The sequence below is a fragment of the Cyrtonyx montezumae genome, unplaced genomic scaffold (assembly GCF_038088225.1).
Source record: "Cyrtonyx montezumae isolate F1298 unplaced genomic scaffold, pur_monq_1.0 scaffold_7, whole genome shotgun sequence".
NCBI classification, from domain to species: domain Eukaryota; kingdom Metazoa; phylum Chordata; class Aves; order Galliformes; family Odontophoridae; genus Cyrtonyx; species Cyrtonyx montezumae.
Window position 1 is genome coordinate 612,962 of NW_027072078.1, and position 22,128 is coordinate 635,089.

General features: G+C 50.2%; 2 protein-coding genes across 4 annotated transcripts in view; one reads left to right on the plus strand and one right to left on the minus strand.

Moving 5' to 3' along the window:
- SLX9 (SLX9 ribosome biogenesis factor) overlaps window positions 1–8,326 on the minus strand; it is a 46,527-nt gene extending 38,201 nt beyond the window's left edge. The window contains exons 1-2 of one of the 2 annotated variants that reach the window (XM_065750650.1): window positions 8,203–8,326; window positions 4,645–4,753 (exon numbers count right to left, since the gene is read on the minus strand). In XM_065750650.1, the coding sequence (XP_065606722.1) occupies window positions 4,645–4,753; window positions 8,203–8,313 (220 nt within the window). In that variant the 5' untranslated portion in view covers window positions 8,314–8,326. Of the gene's footprint in view, window positions 1–4,644; window positions 4,754–7,802; window positions 7,824–8,202 lie in introns of those variants that run through there. The other variant, XM_065750651.1, reaches the window with a different exon arrangement.
- Window positions 8,327–11,945: 3,619 nt separating this feature from the next.
- On the plus strand, window positions 11,946–21,577 carry ITGB2 (integrin subunit beta 2). Of its 2 annotated transcripts, XM_065750637.1 has the most exons (16): window positions 11,946–12,071; window positions 15,463–15,529; window positions 15,725–15,813; window positions 16,054–16,237; window positions 16,644–16,814; window positions 17,035–17,276; window positions 17,637–17,792; window positions 18,060–18,155; window positions 18,266–18,355; window positions 18,591–18,731; window positions 18,978–19,162; window positions 19,911–20,155; window positions 20,342–20,561; window positions 20,643–20,848; window positions 20,927–21,093; window positions 21,307–21,577. In XM_065750637.1, exons 2-16 carry the CDS (start codon window positions 15,466–15,468, stop codon window positions 21,367–21,369), a joined length of 2,319 nt encoding a protein of 772 aa, XP_065606709.1. In that variant the 5' UTR covers window positions 11,946–12,071; window positions 15,463–15,465; the 3' UTR covers window positions 21,370–21,577. The 2 variants fall into 2 exon arrangements, with proteins under 2 accessions (XP_065606709.1, XP_065606710.1); XM_065750638.1 differs by lacking the exon at window positions 20,927–21,093.
- The last annotated feature ends 551 nt before the right edge of the window (window positions 21,578–22,128 follow it).

The window sequence follows — 22,128 nt, forward strand, 5'->3', positions numbered from 1 at the left end:
CCTGGAGAAGAAACCTGCCCCTACCAGAAGCATAACTCTGACTCATGCAGAGGCATTTCATGCAGAAATCTGGTGACAGATGAGGACAGAAGAGGAAAAGCTGTAACACAAGGAGAAATCCAAGCAACAGACAGCAGTAAATTACAAGACGCAAAGGTCAGTATTCTGTCAGAGCTCATAAGAGTAACAGGACTGGCTACAGGTACAATTTAGCAAGCAACAAACACAACAGCTAATCCACTGCAGCAGTAACAGAAAGCCCAAACACTGTAGGAGCAACAAAGCTGAAAACAGAAATGATCACATAGCACACAGATTCTGGCAAATCATTTATTTAAAATAATTTAAAAAAAGCACATTGTATCACATGAAGTTAGTACATGGTTCCAAGTAGCTAGAGTCCAAAAAGAAGGAAGCAGTTATCTGAAATGCCCAGCAAATCTGGAACAGTAGAGCAAGTTGAGGTGCAGAGAAGGCCAGTTAGTGACTTGGCAGAAGCAGACTTGATAACAGAAGGAATCTACAAGTTATTCATGAAAGAGGAAAAGTAAGACCAATTTCAAGCTGGCCAGTTCTTGTACAGCCTGATTTTATTCTCGTCTTCATATTTCTTCAGGAGGAAAAGGGACTTCTTTCTCTGCCAGGTGCTCTATCTCTTCGCTCCACTGCTGCTACCCATACCACTGATGCAGGAACCAGTGCTGCAAGAGCATTCTGCTCACGAGGGAACCAAAACTCTGCAGACAGAAGGGAACAGCCCACCACACATGTCTGAAAACCTCCTATTGCTTTGCACCACCTTGTACAGATCCAGGCTTCAACAACATCAAGGCCAGACAATGCAAAACCTTTCAATGTGTGTTTCACAATTGCCTGGCTCACCAGTGGCACGCAAGGAGTTAGCATAAACTGCAGGAGAAGGGGAAAAGGAAGGGAAAGGGGAAAAGGAAGGGAAAGGAAGGAAAGACATCCCTGGGCAAGTGGTCTGCCAGAGTCACACTTGAACAGGCCCCTTTATGAAAGCAAACATGCCAAAAAGGTAAAGCTAAAGCAAGTGCTCAAAATAATATACAAGTAAGAAGACATGTAAGAAGGATAAAACTACCAGAGAGCATCCAAAGGAGAGCTGTAAAGATGGTGAAGGGTCTGGAGGGCAAGGTGCATGAAGAGCAGCTGAGGTCCCTCAGTTTGATCAGCTCAGAGAAGAGGAGGCTGAGGGGAGGCCTTGTGATGGCCAGCATCAGGGGAGGGTCAGGCAGGGGTTAGGAAAAGGTTCTGCCTTCATCACAGTGATGAGCATAAAGCAGCTCGCCAGGGCAGTGGGCACAGCTTCAAGATGTCAGAACTCAGGGAGCATTCAGACACAAGGTTTGGATTTTGGATGGTCCTTTGTGGAGCCAGAAGCTGAACTTGGATACCCTTGTGGGTCCTTTCCAGCTCAAGATAGTCTATGATTCTCTGATTCTACAGTTAAGAAGCAAGCCCCACTCTGCATAAACTCCCCGTATGACAGGCCATTAGTTCTGACTTAGCTGGAAACATTCAATTCCCACGCTAGAGAGGCTCTCTCAGATGAGATTTATTCTCTCACACTAGTAACAGAAGTCCTTGCATGGATTAGATTATGCCAAAGAATTTGATTTACATTACGTCACTGTCTAAGTAAACTACACTGATAGGAAGCAATCATTCAGCAAGCAACTCATGGACTTAACTCCAATGTTCATAACACTGCTGGCTTTTGTCACTTATAAGCATGTGGAAATCATCTGGAATCTTGTGCTAAGATGAGCTAATAATTAAAGACAAAAAGCAGAGCACAAGAAAGTAGTTGCAGTACGTCTGCTTTATAGCAGGGCATGGCTCAGAGCTCCTCATATTAAAATATTTTCCACTTTAGGCCACTGTCTCTCTACCATCACAGATGCAAGGGTCAACTAAAACAAATTCCATTCAGGTGATATCTTGAATTACAATTCCACTCTCTTCTTCTCATGCTGAAAAAATTACCAATTTCCCAACAAACTGATACCTTTCAGCAAACACAACAAACATTCTGAATCACTCTTTCACCTAAGGAAAGCAACAAGACCATTGCAATGAGCAGAACAGATACTTTGACAAGGCACACGGCCTCCACTCCATGTACCAAGAATTCTCAGATATCCTCAGAAGAACAGGATCTGCAACGCCAGTTGCAGTTCAGATGCCAACCTTCCTAACTCATGTGCTGTGCTCCTTCCCTGTTCTCTCACAATAACCACAGCCAAAAGAGCAGCAGAAGTTTGCCAATTTGCCAAACAACTATGAAGAAAAAGGAAAAGAAGTAGCAGAGAGGCCTTCTCTCCTGTTGATGGCTATGGGCAACAGCCTCCTGAGCTCCAGCAACATGGCAGCTAGGTTTCCTACACATTTGCATCTCTCTGACATCAAAGCCGGACCTGTGGACAAAGCTTTCATCACTTGTTAGTAGCCTGTGCTCTGCTGTTCTTTAGCTGCTTTCCAGCACACAGCCTGCACCACTACTCTTGCTCCAGTTGTCCCACACAGAGGTGTAGAGGTACAAGCAGAACTGTCACGTTCCCCCAGTAACCAAGCACATTCCAAACTGAACAAGTCCTTGCAGCAAGAAAACCCTAACAAAGTCCTCCACCAATGCATGCAACCCCTTTCTAAAACCACAGAACCATTCAGCATGCACATTATGCACTGGTTCAAAGCCAGCACTGAATTCTCCACAACACAATAAATGTCATGTTTTAGTGCATCTACTGTTGGCTCTTCTCACTGCCTCCCCCAGGTTTGCCTGTTCTGATACAACAGACACATGTAGCTCTATACCTCACTACACAGCTCTTCTGATTTCCATCACACCCTCCCTTGCTGCTCTTGCCCAGTTGAAGAGCCATTCTTGCCACCCCCTCCTCAAATCCACCGCTGCCTCTGCTCTAACTTTTGAAAAAAATGAGGTCAGGAGCATACACAGTACTGAAGATCTGCAGGTAACATGGATTTACTTATAAAGCAGCATAATCTCTCTCAAGTTTGTTCTCTTCTCCTCTACTTCCCAACAGCTGATTTGTTTTTTTCTTTGTCCACTGTCAAGCTCCAGGCTGACATCAACTAAAAGCTAACCCAATTCCAAGCTCTTCCCAAGACTAGAGTCATAACTGGAAAAGATTCATGGGATGAAGCACATGAAATACAATATAGAAATATTAGAAACTTTAGAAATAAAGTTCCAAGCACTTAAACAGCTATCTTTAGCTGATCATTTGGAAAGTGCAAGGGAGCACAAAGGATTGGGTCAGCATCGCTACCTAAAAGACACTAGCACACAGTCTCAGGAGTGGGTTAAACATTGCCAGGCATTGCACATCTGCATCATCAGCAGTGCACAGTGACCAGCAGCCCAGATCTATTTATAAACCAGACATGCACAGCTGTAGCCTACAAGGAAAGAACAGGATTGTGGGCTGGCAACACAACATGCTGTCTTATTTAATTAAAGAGATGGCCATGTTCACATGCACATGTATCCTTTTCCCAAGAGAATTACAAACAATAAGCCCAGTGTTTTGAAAACAATACATTATCTCCCATGCAGGGGACAAGCATCCCAAGCAAACACATCCTCACACAACCTTCCCATTCCCCCATCCTACGCCTTAAATGTGATTAAGGGGCTACTGCTGCCACAGCTCACCATTACTCAAGTGACCACCAGTCCTCACATAGCTGCTAGGTTTGTTTATAGCCCTGACTACTTGGTACAATGAAAACGAAGTCATGCAGTATTAATTTGCATGGAGAGAATAAATTGATTAACAAGGGCTCCTCCTTGTTAACCCCGCATAATACACACTCCCTGGTGAGCCAACTGTTTCACTCAAGAGCCCTTGAGCAGAGGACCCAGCATTAGCACAGGACAGGATGAAAGAACTGGCTGCTCTCAGGTGCCCACAGCCAAGGCGCTGCTGAGGAAGAGGCCAAAACAGCCTAGACAGGGCAAAGAAAGCCCCCAAGATTTGCTGACAAAACATAGGGGCATGAATTGCACCTGCTGGTGAATCAGAAGCAGAGGAATCCTGGAAGCCAGGTGACAGCCTGGGCTCTGTTGTTCCCTTATACCCAGATGGCCTCTGGCTGCAGGAAGACATCCACATGGAAACTACAGCTGCACAGCCTAGCTCAGCAGCTATCATGTAGACCAAAGCAAGCTCCTCACCAAGGGAACATGAAGCACAGACAGTGCATGTACCTTTCGTGTCCTGCACCCTCAAACCAAAGCCCCTTTTAAAAGAGCAGTGTCCTGTAAGAGCACAGGACACTGGACCAGTATCTGCCAGGTCCAATGTTGAAAATGCAGTCCCAAGCAAAGTAAACCAGTCTTTGTTCACAACCTAACACTATATTCATTCAAAATGCAGCAGCTCCATCCAGTGTACATTTTTCTCCAGTATTAACTGCATGTCTTCCAACTGTATGGCTACCAAACAGCAGGAATACTAGAAGCATAAAGGCAAGACCTTTGTCCTCACAATGGCTTTCCTGCCCATATGAGGTTACGTCCTCCGGCACCAGGTGGTTCCAAAGCACCTCTCAGTCCTGTGGGCACTTACAGATCAAAATCCTGCTCCTCACCTGTCTTGGATGAAACAGTGCTTCTGGTGTCCAAGTCAAGTTTCTTCACCAGAGAATCAGGGTCAATAGTCAGTCCAGAAAAGATGTCAGACGATGAGAAGTCCCAAACCTGATAAGAAATAATAAACAGGAGTCAGTACCAACACCATCAGCAGCATTTATTAAAAACAAGATAATTAAACCCTGTACCATCCTGCTGGGAGCAATGAATACAACCCCACAGTGATGCGCATGTGCCTTTACAGAGCAGGCAGAGGAAGCACCCAGGGCCTTGCCACCCAGGGCATTCATATTCTACATCCCAAAGCTGCTACCATTTTTAATGGACTAGTACCTGAATCCCACCTTGTTCAGCTGAAACTACTCCTAGTTGAATTATGAATGACACCTATAGGAGAAATGGCTAAAATGGCTCACCAAACCTTCACCATTGCATTCTTTTAAGCACACAGCACTTCCTAAACCCTAGCTTTGCACTAGCCTTTCTGGTTAGCTAACGAGAACTCACTGCTCTAACCAAGTGTCACTCAGCACAGATGCACAACTGCACAATGCTGTAAGCACATCTCTGCATGGTGCAGCCTATTCATTCCCTCCATAAAGGAAAGCTGTAGATGCATAAATAACATTTACTGCTATTCCTGTGTCCTTACTGTGAGGGGCAAGGGTAGCTGCTGAGACTTAGTGGGATGCCAGCAGCTCATCACCACCTGTCATGGCCAGAAATGGGAAGGCACTGCAGAGCAATAACTGTAACAGTGGAACAAGTTCAATACCTCCTCATGAAATTGCACATATGTAAGTCCGTGGGGCCAGATGATGTGCATCCCAGGGTTCTGAGAGTGATGTCTGATGTGGCTGCCGAGCCACTCTCCATCATATTTGAAAAACCATGAAAATATTTGAAAAACCAGATGAAATCCCTAGCGACTGGAAAAAGGGAAACATTACTCCCATTTTCAAGAAAGGGAGAAAGAATGAGCTGGGGAACTACAGGCTGGTGAGCCTCACCTCTGCACCTGGGAAGATCATGGAGCAGATCCTCCTGGTTACCATGTTAAGGCACATACAAGACAAAAAGGAGATCTGAGACAGTCAGCATGGCTTCAGCAAGGGCAGATCCTGCCCGACCAATCTGGTGGCCTTCCATGATGGAGTGACAGCATCAGTGGACAGAGGAAGGCTGTCATCTACCTGGACTTCTGCAAAGCATTTCACAGGGTCCCTCACCACATCCTTCTTTCTAAATTGGAGAGGTATGGATTTGAAGAATGGACTGTTGGGTGGATTAACTGGTTGGCTGGTCACAGCCAAAGGCTTGTCATCAACAGTTCTACATCTGGGTGGAGACCAGTCACGAGTGCTGTCCCCCAAGGTTCAGTCTTGGGACTGGTGTTCTTCAACATCTTCATCAACAACATACACATTTGAATTGAGTAAACACTCAGCAAGTTTGCAGATGAAACCAAGCTGCGCAGTGCAGTCAATACACTGGAAGGAAGGGAAGCCATTCAGAGGACCTGGATAGTGTGGAGAAGTGAGCCTGTGTGAACCTAAAGAAGTTCAACAAGGCCGAGTGCAAGGTGTTGCACTGGGCCAGGGCAATCCCAGGTATTTATACAGACTAGGGGAAGAAATCCTGGAGAGCAGCCCTGCAGAGACAAACCTGGGAGTCCTGGTGGATGAGAAGCTGGCCATGAGTCAGCAACGTGCGCCTGCAGCCCAGAAGGACAACTATATCCTGGGCTGCATTAAAAAATGTGAACAGGAGGAAGAGGGATGCAACTGTCCCCCTCTACTCAGCTCTTGTGAGGCCTCATCTGCAGTACTGCATCCAGGCCCTTGGGGCCCCCAGCACAAGAAAGACACAGAGCTCTTGGACTGGGTAGAGGAAGGCCACTAAAATGATCAGAGGGCTGGAGCACCAGTCCTTTGAGGAAAGGTTGAGGGTACTGGGCTAGTTTAGCTTGGAGAAGGCTCTGGGGAGACCTCATTGTGGCCTTCCAATACTTGAAGGAAACATATAAAGAGGAGAAGGAACAATTGTCTACATGGGTTGATAGTGATAGGACAAGGGGGAATAGTTTTCACTAATACAGGGGAGACTTGGGTTAGATATTAAGAGGAAGTTTTTCACTCAGAGGGTGATAGCACACTGGAACAGGTTGTCTGGAGAGGTTGTCGATGCCGGTGTTTAAGGCAAGGTTGGAGGTGGCTCTGCACAGCCTGCTCTAGTGGTCGGTGACTCTGTCCATGGAAGGGGGCTTGAAACTCAATCTTTGAGGTCCTCTTCAACCCAGGCCATTCTATGATTCTATGAACAAGGCCTGCAGCCTCCTGTGGTGTGCACAAAGAACCTGCAAAGCAGCACTAGGTGAGGTGAACCTAAGGGCTAACAGGACCCCTGGACTCATGGCCGGCTTGCCTTGAGAAGCCACTGCCCTTATGGCTTGCTCACACCAGTGGAGGGCAGCATGGGACACAAGCAGGCACCTGGCAAAGCTCAAAGCCACAGCAGCTTCAACAGCACCAAGCAACTTTTCTAAGAATAAGAACATTCAGAAAATTTAACTCAACCTTCTGCTGCTTCAGAGTCCTCCAGTGGGTACCAGGACTGCCTCATGGCATCTCACCATGTGGTCAAGGACCACTTCATTGGACATCATTGCTAAGCCACACCTGGAGCTGCAGAAAGGCATTCTCAGGAGCCTGCCCTGTGCACACAGAAGCAGCAACATCTGCCAGCCCCAGTCAGAGGCTGCAGTGCCATTGGGACGGCCCACGAAGGCAGCGTGCCTCGTGGCCACTAGATGTGCCTCACAACATCCCAGACTGCTGCACAGGAATGGCACGGGACTGCCAACAGATGCCAAACATCAAACCTTTGCACATGCAGCTCAGAGAGGAGGAAGCACCTCCATCACAGAAGCACCGCCTTGCTACAGCTGACTGGAGGAGTTAGTGAGTCCCAGTCCCTGCAGTCCAGCATCACACCAGCTCCCGATCCACGCTTCCTGCACAGGCTGTGCCCAGCCCTGCCATGGCCTTCAGCAGGCTGGATCCACTGCCGAGGTTTATAGAATCAGGCAGTCAAGTCGGAAAAGACCCACAAGACCACCGAGGTCAGCCACCAGCAGGCAGCCGGTGCCACCACAAACCTGCATCCCTCAGCGCCACATCCGCACATCCCTTAACCACCTCCAGGGACGGGGACTCCAGCTCCCGGGGCAGCCCCTGGACGCCCTCTACGAAGAAATTCTTCCCACGTCTCAGCTGAGCACCCCAGGGCTGCCTCCTCCCTTCCCACCCCTTGCTCTTGAGAAGAGGCCGAGCTGTAACAACACAGCGGCCTCAAAGCTCAAACCGCGCTGCCGCGAAGCAACACCAAAAACGCGAGGTGGTGCTGCCCCGCGCCCGGGCGGCCCCGTGCTCCGCACGGAGAGGGAAAGCTGTTTCACTGCAAAACAAGCGGAGCTGCTACCCAGGGCAGCCACATCAGAGCCAGCGCGGCGCCGCGGCAGCGAGCCTCACACGACCCCGCTCCGCTCCCCCCGGTACCTTCGCCGCGGGCGCGCCGCGGCCGCCAGGAGCAGGCGGCGCTGGGTCGGGGCGCGGCGCGGGCCGGGGCGCGGGGCGGTGCGGGCGCGGACGCCGCGCTTTCCCCACCATGGCCGCGCAGCGCGTGAGCCGGAAGAGGACGCGGCCCCCAGAGCGCCGTTCGCTGTGCGGTGCTCCTCCCTCCCGTCCTTCCTTTGCTCTGCTCTTCCTTCCGGGCTGGGCCGCGGGTGTCGCTTTGGTGCTTCGCTTCGAGCGGCGCGTGGGGCGGCGGGGGAGCTGTTACGGGGCGGAGTGAGCTGTATTCCGCTTGTGAGAACAGTCGAGGAGCGCTTGGATGCGCTTCGGTTAAACCTTGGAGCTCCGGGTTGAAGCAGAGCTTAAGGGCTGTGCTATAGAATGAGGAAAGCGGTTCAGGGAAACTTAACGGCAGAAGTTGTGTTACCATTAAGCGGGTATCCTTATCGGCAGCGCTGGGGTAGCTCTGGGATAACTCTCCAAAAATGCTCCACCGGTTGATTGTCTGTGGACAGATTATATTTTCACGTGTATTACACATTTGTCTCATTCCCCAAATCGTTATCCCATCCGCTCCCAATGGTTGCCCAACAGAAACGTTCTTATTTGGCAGTCTTTGATGTCACCTGGTGTTCTTCTAGCATCGACACTGTCCATTGGTTGCCCTTTGGTGGGCACCTGTGGTGAGGAGGGGGTGGGCCTCTTCTCCCTGATAAATAATGACAGGACGAGAGGGAATGGCCACAAGTTGTGCCGGGGAAGGTTTAGATGAGATTTGAGGAAACATTTATTCTCTGAAAGAGTGGTCAGGCACTGGAATGGCCTGCCTAGGGAGGTGGGTGAGGCACCATCCCTAGCGCTGTTCAAGAAGCGTTTAGATGAGGTGCTAAGGGATTTGATTTAGTAGTTGGGGAGGGATAGTGATAGGAGGATGGTTGGACTAGATGATCTTGTAGGTCCTTTCCAAACTAATGAACCTATGAACCTCCAACATAACAGTCTTCATCTTTAACCTGTTGGTTCAACCTTCTGCAGTTGGCTTATCTCGACATGAGATGCTGTGGAAGACTCCTTTTGTCCCAAGGATTGCTGTGGAATGCAAGGACAACTAGAGAAGTCTCTGCACACACAGATAAGGAAAGCAAAGGGGAATGTCTTGATGCTGTCTGTCACACTGTAGGCCTGTTGTGGGGATCCTAGCTTAAGGACTCCACACAAAACTGGCACACAGCTTTTCTGTTGTGTGTTTCTTTTGCCCTGTTAAAGCAGAACAGTCTGACAGCATGCCTCCCCATCTACAGTGCTACATCCCTATGGATCTTGAAGCCCTCCAGGGATGGTGACTGTCACTTCTCTGGGCAGCCTGTACCAGTGGCTGACCACTCTTTCTGAGAAGTATTTCCTAACACCAGTCTGTGCAAGCACTTGTAGCTGGAGCAGGAGGGGCCTGGCCCTGCATCCCGCGGGCTGGCTGGAATCAGGGTTGTGGCCCAGAGGACCAGAACCTCTGCTGCCCTGTGGGCATGGCTTGGCAATGCTGTGTGCTCACAGCTGCAGTCTGCTGTGTGAAAAGGCTGCTCCTGCCTAAAAGCAAAACAACACCAATAATCTGAGGAGTAAAACTTATTTACTGAGTAAATCAGAATGCAAGATAACACAATATAATACAATGTAATTGGCATTGAAGGTAATATATTAAATATGAGAGAAAGAGTGTCCAAAACTGAAAGCCCTTCTCTAATGCTGAGAGTGATATGGATGGGGAGCACACGCACAGAGATGAGCAGAAAGGGAGAGGGGATGTCTTGTGATTTGCGAGCAGTTTGATCTTTCCCTCTGAATGGGAAATGGAAACGAAAAGTCCTCTGGGGTGTGTGGTTCTTATTCACTTCTGAGAACCAGGGACCCAGAAAATCAGCAGTCCACAGAACTGGAGCATTAACTCTTTAGCTCCCAGTGTACTGCATGATGTTACGATGTAGAATACTGATAACAAAAAATCACGAAACCAGGACACCCAGGTGCTGTCCTGCTCCCTTGGGCCTGGCACCCCAATGCGAGTGGTACAGCACTTTTCTGTGCCACTTCCGTAGGCAGCTGGGCTTCATTTTCCCTTTTGTGGTTCTCTTCTTTCAAGATCACAGAAAACCTCATGGTACATGCAGTGCTCACCAGCAGTGGCTTTCTCAAACAGAACCTTCCCACCACCAAGGGAGTAGTGCCCATTTCTTTCTGCCAGATCTTTGCTCAGCTATGGCATGAAGACAGGGGAATGAACACTTGCCAAGCTCAGCATGACAGCCATCACCATTGCTCACCAAAGCAACATCTGTGAGATTTTGCTGTGCAGGAGAATGAGGAGTAGACTGGGACCCAGGGAAATCCAAGCCTGAGGGACCAGTAGTGTGGGTCTGAGTCCAACCGTAGCAGCAGGCAAGGTCTTGATGCCAAGTCATGAGGATACTAGAGTAGATATAACATCAGGTGCAGAAAATGACACTGGGAAGAGTCTGGTTGTCTTGCTAGGGAGTGGTGTTGGGGAGCACGCCACCAAAACAACCTCTCTGACCAACACTGTGCAGTAGGAATGGGCAGGAGGCACCATCTGCCACTAGCTCATGGTGGAGCCTGGCCCCAGCTGCCAGAGAGACATCCTGCAAAGAACATAGCCAGGAAAGGGAAAAGGAGCAATCTCTGCTGGTGAAAACATAATTAAAAATTGAAGTTGTCAAAATAAAGATGGCTGTTAAAGCCACAGGAAATGGTTAAAACCTTGAAATGGACTGGGGAGCATTGTGCCTCTGTGGTGGTGGGCTGTGATCACACATGCACAGGCCCCTACAGGACATCCACTCACAGCAAAGTTAAACCGCAGCAGCTAGGAGAAATCAGATGTAGAAATAAAAATACATCCTTTAAAAAGTGGAAGTTGTACCCAAATCAGGAAGTATGATAGGTGAAATCTTCAAGCAGCTGAAGCCCATATTGCTGGAGCACTCTTCTCCAGCCCTGATTTAATTCTCATTGGGCCCCTTTTCCCCATCAGCAAGGAGTGACTATGGCTGTGCACGTAGTAAGTAGTGTGGGCCACTGAGCTGCCAGCACTGGGGTGCTTGAGGCAGCAGGTGAAGGCTTCCTGGTAACTGTCTGGCAGGGCCTCTAAAACCTGCAATGCAAATAAAGAGTCCCATGTTAATTATCTTTAAAAAAAAAAATCTAAGATACCATGTGTTTTTCAGTTTAGAGCCTTAAAAAGTTTGAGAGTTGCCTGGAGCCAGTTCCTCTTTACTTGGATGTTCTAGGAGGGGTAACTACAGCCTACATGGCAAAACCTGAAGGCTCAAAAAACCACATGTCCCCAAGATCTGTCATGGCAAGAGCAGCCCTGGCATCCTCTGTTGAGTGGGGGACAACCTGCCCACTAGGCAAAAACACCAAAGCCAGGCTGGGGCCCGAGGGGAGGGCTGACTCCCCTGTGCTCGGAGCTGAGGGTATCAGCTTCTCCCCAAGGGACCAATTTTCCAGGTTCCTCAGTGCAGCCTTGTTTGCCTGCCTCATAGTGCTGTTGAAGGTCAAAGTGGGCAGAGAAGGTGTTTTGGGCAGGTTCCCAAGCAGACAAGACTTCAGCTTTGGCTTTGGTACATGGGGCTGGCTGGGTTTGGGGGAAGGCGCCCGCCCACAAGCTCTGGCTTCCTCCTTTCTGCTCCAGCCTGCGCAAGACAGAAGGAGGAAGGAGCAGCGCAGTGCTGAGCTTCTGGTTCTCAGCTGCTGCTCCCAGCTAGCCAGTGCAGCCAGAGGGCTTCCAGCCTCACTGCAGCTCCAGCAGAGGAACCGAAGGGAAGGCTTGACAAGAGGTGAGCACTATATCGCTTTCACGCACCTCCTTTCTGGGGTGAGGTGGATGGGCAACTAAGAAGTTTCATAGCTGTGGGGTTCTCACGAATTTGTTTTGTAACTCTTGATCCAGCTTCGTGCAAGGTGAGTCCTTCAGAGTGCTGGCATGTGGCCATCTCAAAAGCAGACTTGCCCGATCTGTGCATTTCTGCTTTTAGAGGAAGGAGTGAGTCCGGAAGTGCAGGCAGTTGATAGGGGAGGGTTTTGGACCCCAAACAGCTCCTTCCTCACCCATATGTGGGCCTGGGAAGTAACAGGGGCCCAGGGTGCTCCTGTTGCATCCTCTCAAAGGCAGCCGAGGTTCTGCACCAGTTTCCACCCAATGCTGTGTCACCTCCAGCATATGGACATGGGGATGTTATCTGAGCACATGTCACACCTTGTGCCCAGAAACAATCCCACCTTTGTTGTGATAAGGGGTTGATGGCAAAGCAGGTGCAGTCTGTCCCATTCGGGCCTGCTAGATGAGTATGCCTTTGCCTCTGTGGAATGGGGAAAGTCTGGAAGAAGAGGTGGAGGAAAGGGGTGAGACCCTGCTCTTCTTCATTTCCCTCTGTGTACATTACACTCAGTAAACGACCTCAGAAAATGCATAATGGAAGCAGGGCACACAGCAGAAGATGCATGCAAGCTTTCCCCAGAGAAAGCAAGCCCTTCACCAAGCCTCTTAGACACACAAAAGCTTGCTTGCTAACACAGCAAAGAGAAAATGTAGGCCCACATAGGATGGAGCAATCAGAGAGCTGCTGCTTGGTTTTGAATAACTCTCAAGCAGATAGACCTTCAGTTCTGCTGATTTTTAAAGGTCTGGCTCCTAGGCTTACAGGGAGATGAAAAGCAAGTGTATGAACATTCACAGAGATACCAAGCCCTGTGGCTGACAAAGGTGCTAGTTCCTCTGCAGAAAAGCGTGGGAAAGCTGTAATGTTGCATTTCTCTACCATGGTTGTCACATCCTGCTTTACTCAGTGGTTTTATACTGCCAACCCTACACATTACGAGCCTGCTTCAGCTGTAACTAAACTCAGTGGGCTAGTGATCACAGTGCAGGACCTACTTTCTTGCATGAAGCACAAGAAGCTGGAAGTCTCCCACTTTTACAGTTTGGTCACTGCAGGCAGGAGGCATGCCACTTCACCATGCCACTGCCAAATGGGTGATGCTAGCCAGGAAACTTCACATAAAGCACCAGAGAAACAAGAAATAGCTCCGCTGTCCTACATGGTGTATAATAAACGTGTACCTGCTTATCCTGGAACGGGTGCAACAGGACGTTGGCCCCAGTGACAGCGGGGGGCTGCAATCAGCGACTGGGACAGACCCTGCAAGGCTGTTTTTGTATTCCTATATCTACTTTTCTATAAATATAGATAGATAGATGTATATATAGAGATGATGCAGGCAGACCCTGTAAGGCTACTGTTATTAACGTGTATATATATACATTCATACATACCTATATATAAATAGAGAGATATGTGTGCATATATATAAACATTACATATACATATTCTGCATGAAGAAAGTGCCCCAGTGTCTCAGCCAGAGGCTGCCCCCCTCTCTCAAGGTAGCCTGTCTACCTTGATGGAAATTACCCATATCAACAAATTAAGTGGAAGAAGGAACTGCCACAAGCCAGGTAATATGCACCTCCCTGCCTTGCTGTGCTCTGTGCCACTCATTTACACTATGTGCATGGCAGCCTCACTGTTTCAATCAGATGATGCAAGCATGCCAAGAGTCCTCCAGGGATATTGGCCATGCAAAGATGTCCTCCCATTTTGCAAGAAGATGTAGATAATTAGCTAAGCAGCAAAGAAAGGTTGTGGCCAGCACACCGCATGACCCATCTATGCTGTTGAACTCTCATCTTATTTATAGCAATGAGACAGCAGCTAGCACTGACACTTCCCCTTCAGCCCTATTTATAAATCCCAGCTTGCAGACAGGATGGTGGGCTTTGTGCATCTTTCTGCTTGCCGTGAGCCTGTACGTATGAACCTACTATCTCCAGCAAGCCAAGCACATGGAGTTCACAGGGCCTCACCCCATGGCTAAGCCTGTGGCATATATGACTCCTTTCTGGCCTAAATGAGTGCAAACTGCACATCTGCACATGGGCTTCTCTTGCATGAGAGGGAGAGAGCTGGCACTGGGAGTCCCACTATGAGGCAGGCAGGAGGTGCACCCACTGTGAAACCCAGCCAGAGCTAGTTTGTGTGAACGCTGAGGATTTTCCTTTTGCACCTGCCCCCCCAGAATCCAGTCACCTGTGGAGTGCCCACAGAGATACAGTGGACAGGGTCACAGGCCAGGATGGAGCTGCAGCCCCATCACAAAATGGCACAGCAGAGTGGAGTCCTGGCTGACCATGGGCCATCATGACCAGGTGAGCACAAAGTCACCTCTGCTTGTCTGTGCAGGAGAGAGGTGACTGCCTTCAGGGCAGTGCTGGGGAACTTGTCTCGGAGGTGAGCCTCTTAAGGCTGCAGATCTTCATACCCAGAGAACCTGCCCTCTGCCACAAAACGGCACACGTCTGTCTCCCTTAGCATCTGATCTTTCTGATCAGTGTCACCCCTGACTTGGCTGGTGCCTCACAGCAGCTGACAAGCTGCAGAGACGCCCTCATGCCTCAGGAGCAGCTCTGAGCAGCTGTATGCCTGCTGTGCTTCCTTCCTGCCCCCGCAGGGGAGGCTGGTGGTGCCCTGCAGCACTTGCAGGAAGCTGGGAGGAGCTGATTGCTCAGTGGCAATCCCCCTGAGTCATTTCAAAACCAATGACATGTCCTTCTGATCTGATATTGCTAAAAAGGAAAGAGTTCATTGTTCCTCCACACTTCTTTTCCCTCCTTTTTCCTTTTTTAACAATTTCCTTTTTTTTCACATCCCCAAATACATCTGTGTTGTAAGGCCACAACTCTGTTGGGTTTTGCTCCAGGACTGTGCCTTGCTGCAAGGGAAGAGAGAATTTTCTGTCATTTTGGCCATCTGGACTAGTTCAGCTCATTTAAAATTAAACTAGAGAGTATTAAGAAATAGGATTTGCTTTTTTTTTTTTTTCTTTCCCAACAGTTAACCCAAAACTGTATTTAAGGTTTGCACTGCTTGTTGGAAATCCTCAGCAGGAAAGCTTACACAAATGCAACTCGACACAGGAGCTGAAAAAAAAATCACATTGAGCAAAACCTAAGTGTAGTGCTTGAGATTTTCTGACATTACATACATATGCAAACAGAAAAGGAGAAGAATCTGGATAAATATCACATCAAGCTATGCAGCAGTCTAACTGAAGGGCTCGGGGGCTCCCTCCCCTGAGGCTGCTGTCACAGGGATGCTTTTCCTCTTGCAGAAAATGCCACGTGACTGCTGTCTCTGGCTGCCAGCTATGAGCTGGGTGCTGCTGTTGCTGACAACAGGTAAGCCCCATCTGCCCTTCCTTCCAACCTTCCCCCAGCACCTTTATGTGGTCACTGAGGCAGTGCAGGAGTGGGGAAATACGCAACACTGCACTGCATGGGGCACTGAGATCCGTGCAAGGCGAGGTGCCCGCTGCCTCTGGTGCAGTCTGATCCTGCTTCCCCCATTTCAAACCCATCTTCTCCACATTCCAGCCTTTGCTGCAGAGTGTCCCAAGATCAAGGTGGGGACGTGCAAGAACTGCATCCAGTCTGGCCCTGGCTGCGCCTGGTGCAAGAAGATGGTAGGTCCTGGTAGCCTCATATCCTACCAGAAAAAAAGGCAGTGGGGCAGCCATCCTACTCATGATTAGACAGTCCTGGGAGGGCTAAGTGTCCTCCCTGCTGGGTTAGACCAGGAGAACATCAGCCTTCCTTTCTCCACCAACATCCCACAGCCCAGCAGAGCTGGTGTGGGAGTTGGGCCATCTGGTTGTGTTGCTTACCTCCTGCCTCCTTTTTCCGTTTGATGTTGCAACACACAGGATTTCACTAAAGCTGGTGAGCCAGACTCCAACCGCTGTGACACCATAGAGCAGCTGCAGCAGAGGGGGTGCCCAAATAGTGAGATTGTGTTTCCAGTCAATGAAATCACAAGGACACAGGACAATGTGCTGAGCAATAAGATACAGCTGACTCCCCAGGAGGTGCATCTGAAGCTGAGGATAAGTATGATTCTTATCTTATATATAGCAACTTATGAGTTGCTGCTAATAACCTTATGCCCATCCCCAGGCTCAGTTTGGTAGCAGCTTGAAGCTGGCCAACATTTGTTGCACATGCTTTTTACCCTTTCTTCAAAACTGAATGGGCTGTTGCAAGAGATAACTCTGCAGGAGACCTGAGGGACCTTGGAGGACCTGAAAAGTCTTGAGGAAAAAGCTCCAGTGAAGATGTGAGGGCAGGGGACACATCAGAGGAGATAAGGATGGAGCTTGTAGCTGTGCTGGGGTGTGGTGGCATGTCACAAGTTTCCTGCTCATTTTCTCCAAGAGAAAGATCCCAATGTGGGTGGGTAATGAGGCAAGACGTGACCTACAGCGCAGTGGCTGAGCCCAGTGTCCCTATCCCACAGGGGAGCCTGCTGAATTTGATGTGAAGTTTCGCCGTGCCGTGGGTTACCCCATTGATATCTACTACCTCATGGACCTCTCCTATTCCATGCTGGATGACCTCGAGAACGTGAAGAAGCTGGGGGGAGAACTGCTTAGAGCCCTGGAGAGCACCACACCCTCTCGCCGCATAGGTGAGCCCGTCTCCAGTGCAGGGCCAGCTGTTCACTGGGGAGCTGTGAGGCCAGTGGACAGAACAAGATGCAGTGTGAAGCAGTGTGCTGGAGCTAGGGATGTGGACAGCTACTTGGCTCTCCACGCAAGAGCCAGGAGGCTGTCCATGTCTGGTGCTGTCAGAACACCTGCCAACCTCTGCCTCCTCCATCCCTAACTCCATGGTCCTGGGCATCCTAGGTTTTGGTTCCTTTGTGGACAAGACAGTGCTGCCTTTTGTCAACACGCACCCAGAGAAGCTGCAGAACCCTTGCCCCAACAGGGATAGTAATTGCCAGCCTCCTTTCGCCTTCAAGCATATCCTCTCACTGACTGACAATGCTGAGAAGTTTGAGAGTGAAGTGGGGAAGCAGTTCATCTCAGGGAACCTGGATGCCCCAGAAGGGGGGCTGGATGCCATGATGCAGGCGGCGGTGTGTGGAGTGAGTACCCAGGGGGTTGGCCCCATGTCTTCCCCACTCCCTCCATCTGCAGACATGATGACTGCTGCCTCTGCTCGTGGCTCCTCCATCAGGAACTGTCTCTGTCTTTCTTGGGGCAGGCTGTGGGTGGCCATCATGTAGCTTCAGGCCTGTAATCTATGTAAAAGTCATTAATTTGGCTGGATACAAGAGAGCAACTTGCCCTTGAGCTTCCTGACTCAAATCCCCAGTAACACTGCTCCATGCCCTCTGACCCTTGTTGTGGCTGATGTGATATCCCTCAGTGACTGCACCGTGCCCAGGCTGCATCACTCCAGCCCCATTTGAAGACGGGTCTCAGTGCTGTCCATACCATTACAGGACTTGATTGGCTGGCGCAATGTGACCCGCCTGCTGGTGTATGCAACTGATGATGGCTTTCACTTCGCTGGTGATGGCAAGCTTGGGGGCATTTTGACCCCCAATGATGGCCAGTGCCACTTGGAGGACAACATGTACAAAAAGAGCAATGAGTTTGTAAGTACTCTGACCACGTTCCCAGGTTTGATCTGTGACTCTGCATCCTAAACCCATGGGGGCAGCTCCACTGCAACTGCTTACAGAGCTCACAGGGGCCCAGGAGCCAATCCAGGGTGGGTGGGTTATGATGGATGCAAACAGATGTGCTGCTTCCTTGGGTTCCTCTGAGGAGTGAAAACTCAGTATCAGGTGATGTCTTGTTGTCTGGGAGGTTCTCAAAGGACTTCCTTACAGCTACTCAATCAGCCTGCTCTCCTCACACAGGACTACCCCTCTGTTGGCCAGCTGATCCAGAAACTTGCTGAAAACAACATTCAGCCCATTTTTGCTGTCACCAGCAAGATGGTGGATGTTTACAAGGTGAGTAGGCTTTGGCTAGCCCAGGTGCCTCCTGAAGTGACAGATGCACGTCCTCCTGCCCCTGCTATCACATGGTGAGGACATCTTACTCCTTTGCTTTCCATTGGCAGAAACTCAGTGAAATGATCCCAAAGTCAGCAGTGGGGGAGCTGAATGAGGACTCCAGCAACATCATTGAACTCATCCAGGTGGCCTACAATGTAAGTTCTGGGTGAGAACTTCTTTTGCCTGTTTGGTGGAGAAAAGTTCACATCAGGTGTCATTATCATCTGAGAGCAGGTGAGATTGGGACTTTGAGGATGGGACTGCCCACAGCTAGCAGGTTGCTACTTGCTGCTCCACAACAGGCAGCTGAAACCATGTCCTGGGGCTTACCCTACCCTTCTACCCTGCTTCAGTCCCTCCTCTGGATAACTGCCCATCTTTTCCTCACAGAACCTCTCCTCACGGATCATCCTGGACCACTCCACCCTGCCGGATGTCCTGGAGGTCAAATATGACTCCATCTGCAATAACAACATGGGAGCCAAGAATGAGGCAAGAGGACAGTGTGACAATGTTAAAATCAATGATGAGGTATGCTTCCCTTTATCAGCCATGCAGTTTGCAAGGCTCCTCCTGCCTTTCGCATCTATTGGCAGGAACTTTTTCTTCCAAACTTTTTGTTTATGTGACTTTAATGCCCAAAATGTCCAGAATGCTGTGGGATGGGAGGAAGATCCTCCATTATGTGTGCATTGGGTCCAGTACTACTCTCTTTCTACTGAAGCTACCTGATGGTCTCTAGTCCTTCCCTCCCTCTTTTCACTGTACATCTTCTAGGTCACCTTCAAAGTGAAAGTCTCTACAAAGGAGTGCATCAAAAGCCAGTCCTTCACCATCCGGCCACTGGGCTTCACAGACACACTCACTGTACACGTGGACAGCATCTGTGACTGTGACTGCAGAGAGCAGCCTGATCCAACTGCCTGCAGTGGAAATGGTGGAGTCATCTGTGGGATCTGCAGGTGAGTGCAGTTCCCCACAGGTATTTTTTCAAATAATGCCAGAATTGAGAAGATGCTGTGAGAGAGCTGCCAGGCCAAGCTGAGGGCACTGCGTGCTGTGCTTGGTGCCTCTCAGAAACCCAGTGCCTGCAAAACCCTCAGTCATGGCCTTGCTCTGATATTTTGCACCCACTTTCTTTTTGGGAGCAGCAGTTTAAGCTCATGGTAGCAAGGAACACACTGAGGACTGTCTTCAGTGCATAGACTCTTTGCTGCTTTCCTAAGGTCACACAGGCCTCCACTCAGCCATCCATCTGCCAACCCTTTTGTTCAGCCAACTCTCCACCCATTCAACCATCTGTCCACCCAAACACTGGGCTTTCTCTAAAAATCTCACTCCTTTAGTTCATGTACATCTTTAAACATAGTTATTGCTTCAAGGCCTCTCAGTGAGTGGGAGAGGAAAAGCCTGGTTTTCCTCAGGCAACATTCAGATCTCCTTGTGAGGGTTTGGAAATTATAAATATTATAATCATTTCCAGGCAATCATTTGGTGTTGTAAATATAACAAACATGGAGAGCAGCAGTGCTGAGATTTCTGACCGAAGTGCCTCCCCGAGTCAGCTCCAACAGAGCTGGTGCAGAGAGCTGCTGACACGCTCGTTTCCAGCAGTGCTGCCCCGGATCCGTTCTGCTTGGGTTGAGGTCTGAGCCCGGCCTTGTGTGCACTCTGTGGCGGCACGGACTCATTCCTCTCCCCTCATGGCAGTTGCAATTCGGGCTACACGGGGAAGAACTGTGAATGTGACACCAAAGGCAAGACCAGCAAAGAGCTGGAGGGCAGCTGCCGGAAGGACAACAGCTCACTCATCTGCTCGGGGCTGGGGGACTGCGTGTGCGGGCAGTGCGTCTGCCACACCAGTGATGTGCCTGGCAAGGAGATCTATGGCACCTTCTGCGACTGTGACAACATGAACTGCGAGTTTCACAACGGCTCGCTGTGCGGTGGAGAGGGTGAGTAGCTGTGTGCCCCTCCTGGAAGGGCAGCTCTAGCCCTTCCATGCAAAGATGTGATTAGGGCTGGCAGAGAGTGACTGGCTCCTGTTTTTCATCCTCCCTCAACCCCATCCTCCCCACAACTCCTTCTGTGGGCGGCTCTGTGCCCCACAGGGCCATGACCGGAAACATTTCCCATCACAGAACGTGGACGCTGTGACTGTGGTGAGTGCAAGTGCAAACCCAAGTACGAGGGCAGCGCCTGCCAGTGCAAGAAGTCGACTGATGGCTGTATGAATAGTCGGCAGAACGAGTGCAGCCTGCGTGGCTCCTGCCACTGCAACCGCTGCCAGTGCCGGGGGGGCTACCAGCCCCCCTTCTGTGAGGAGTGCCCCGGCTGCCCCTCGCCCTGCAACAGGCACGTGTGAGTGATGGAACTGAGTGGTGGGGCGGGCAGGGGGGCTGCTGCCCCTGCAGAGACAAGCTGCAGCTGCCTGTGTTTCAGCTCCTGCGTGGAGTGCAAGTTCTTCATGAGCGGGCCGCTGAAGAAGAACTGCTCTGTGGCCTGCACCAACATCCAGCTGGCTGAAGAGCCACGGGCAGGGAGCAGGCAGTGCAAAGAGAAGGACTCTGAGAACTGCTGGATCTCCTTCTATATGGCCCAGGATGATGGGGAGGAAATGTACACTGTCACCGTTAACCCTAAGAAAGGTAGTCCCACTCATCCTGCCCCTCCCCAACAGCTCTCCTGGGGGCTGCAGATGTACAAGGTCTGTTTTTGATCCACAGAGTGTCCAGAGCCCCCCAACGTTGCACTGATAGTAGGTAGCACAATTGCAGGCGTGGCTCTCATTGGCCTCCTGCTCCTGCTGATCTGGCGGCTCTTGACAGAGATCTTTGACCGGCGAGAATACCGCAGGTTCGAGAAGGAGAAATCCAAGGCCAAGTGGAACGAAGTAAGAGAGCGTCAGCATGACTGCCTGCAGGGGGTCACTGGGAGGGTGGGTGTGGAGAGGCTACTGCAGCTGGCAGTGCCCAGAGCATGGTGGAGCCAGACCTTCCCAGTGCTGAGTCTTGAAGCAGCTAATGCCGTCTGTGTCCTTCAAAATCATGGAAGGGTGCTAAAAGTCTGGTACAATCTCATGAGACTTATACCTTTCTCTCTCCAGGCTGATAATCCCCTATTCAAGAGTGCTACCACCACTGTCATGAACCCCAGATTTGATGGGTAATGAACTGGAGTGATGCCTGTTAGCACTAGGATCCACCACTAAATAAGGAAATGCCAAGCAAGGAAATCTCAGGCTCCCACCTCGTCTTCTTTATTGTGTTGTTTTTGACCCGTCTTCCAAGAGGCCATCAGCAGCCTGGCCGAGTGGCTGCGCAGTTCCTATCCCCTCTCACAGAGCTGTCTGGTGTCACTGTGGAAGGAGGGAACGGCAGAGCAGATCTCGCCAACAGGCACTCGCCCCGGCTCCTTATCAGCTTCCATCTGTCCTAGCTCCTGGTGCTTTGTTTTGAGGCAGGATTCAGCCACCGCGACCCATCGGACAGTGCAGAGCACTCCCAAAGCGAACTGCTGTTTCCCTTCTGCTCCAGCAGGCTCTGCTCCCAGGCTGCTCCGTGCCCTGCTGCACTGCTCTTCACAGTTACACTTGCTGCTCGTTTCTGAACGACTCACTGCTGAGGTGGACGAAGATTTCCCAGGCGCGCAGCCTACTTCTGTTGCTGTACCTGGAAATGACAGACTGACAGATAACAAACAGCGAATCGTATTTCTAAATCATCAACCCCAGTGTTACTTCCCTCTCAGACCTACCTCGGGCTCCTTCTTCTAGCTGGGCATCTGTGAGCTTGGCTTATCCCCAGCATGCAGCCCACTGCATGACAAAGAAGCAAAGGAGCAGTAGATTGAGTTGTGGAACATTGGCATCAGAGGCACTGAATGTGTGAAACCGTCTGGAGCTCAACCACAGTTTCTTCTGCCACCT

What these genes read in the sequence shown, in the direction of transcription:
- ITGB2 (XM_065750637.1), top strand. Translation starts at nt 15,466, where the DNA reads ATGCCACGTGACTGCTGTCTCTGGCTGCCAGCTATGAGCTGGGTGCTG. An exon ending in AGATGGTGGATGTTTACAAG is followed by an intron (nt 18,156 to 18,265) that starts GTGAGTAGGCTT and finishes TTCCATTGGCAG; the next exon opens with AAACTCAGTGAAATGATCCC. An exon ending in CTCGCTGTGCGGTGGAGAGG is followed by an intron (nt 20,156 to 20,341) that starts GTGAGTAGCTGT and finishes TTCCCATCACAG; the next exon opens with AACGTGGACGCTGTGACTGT.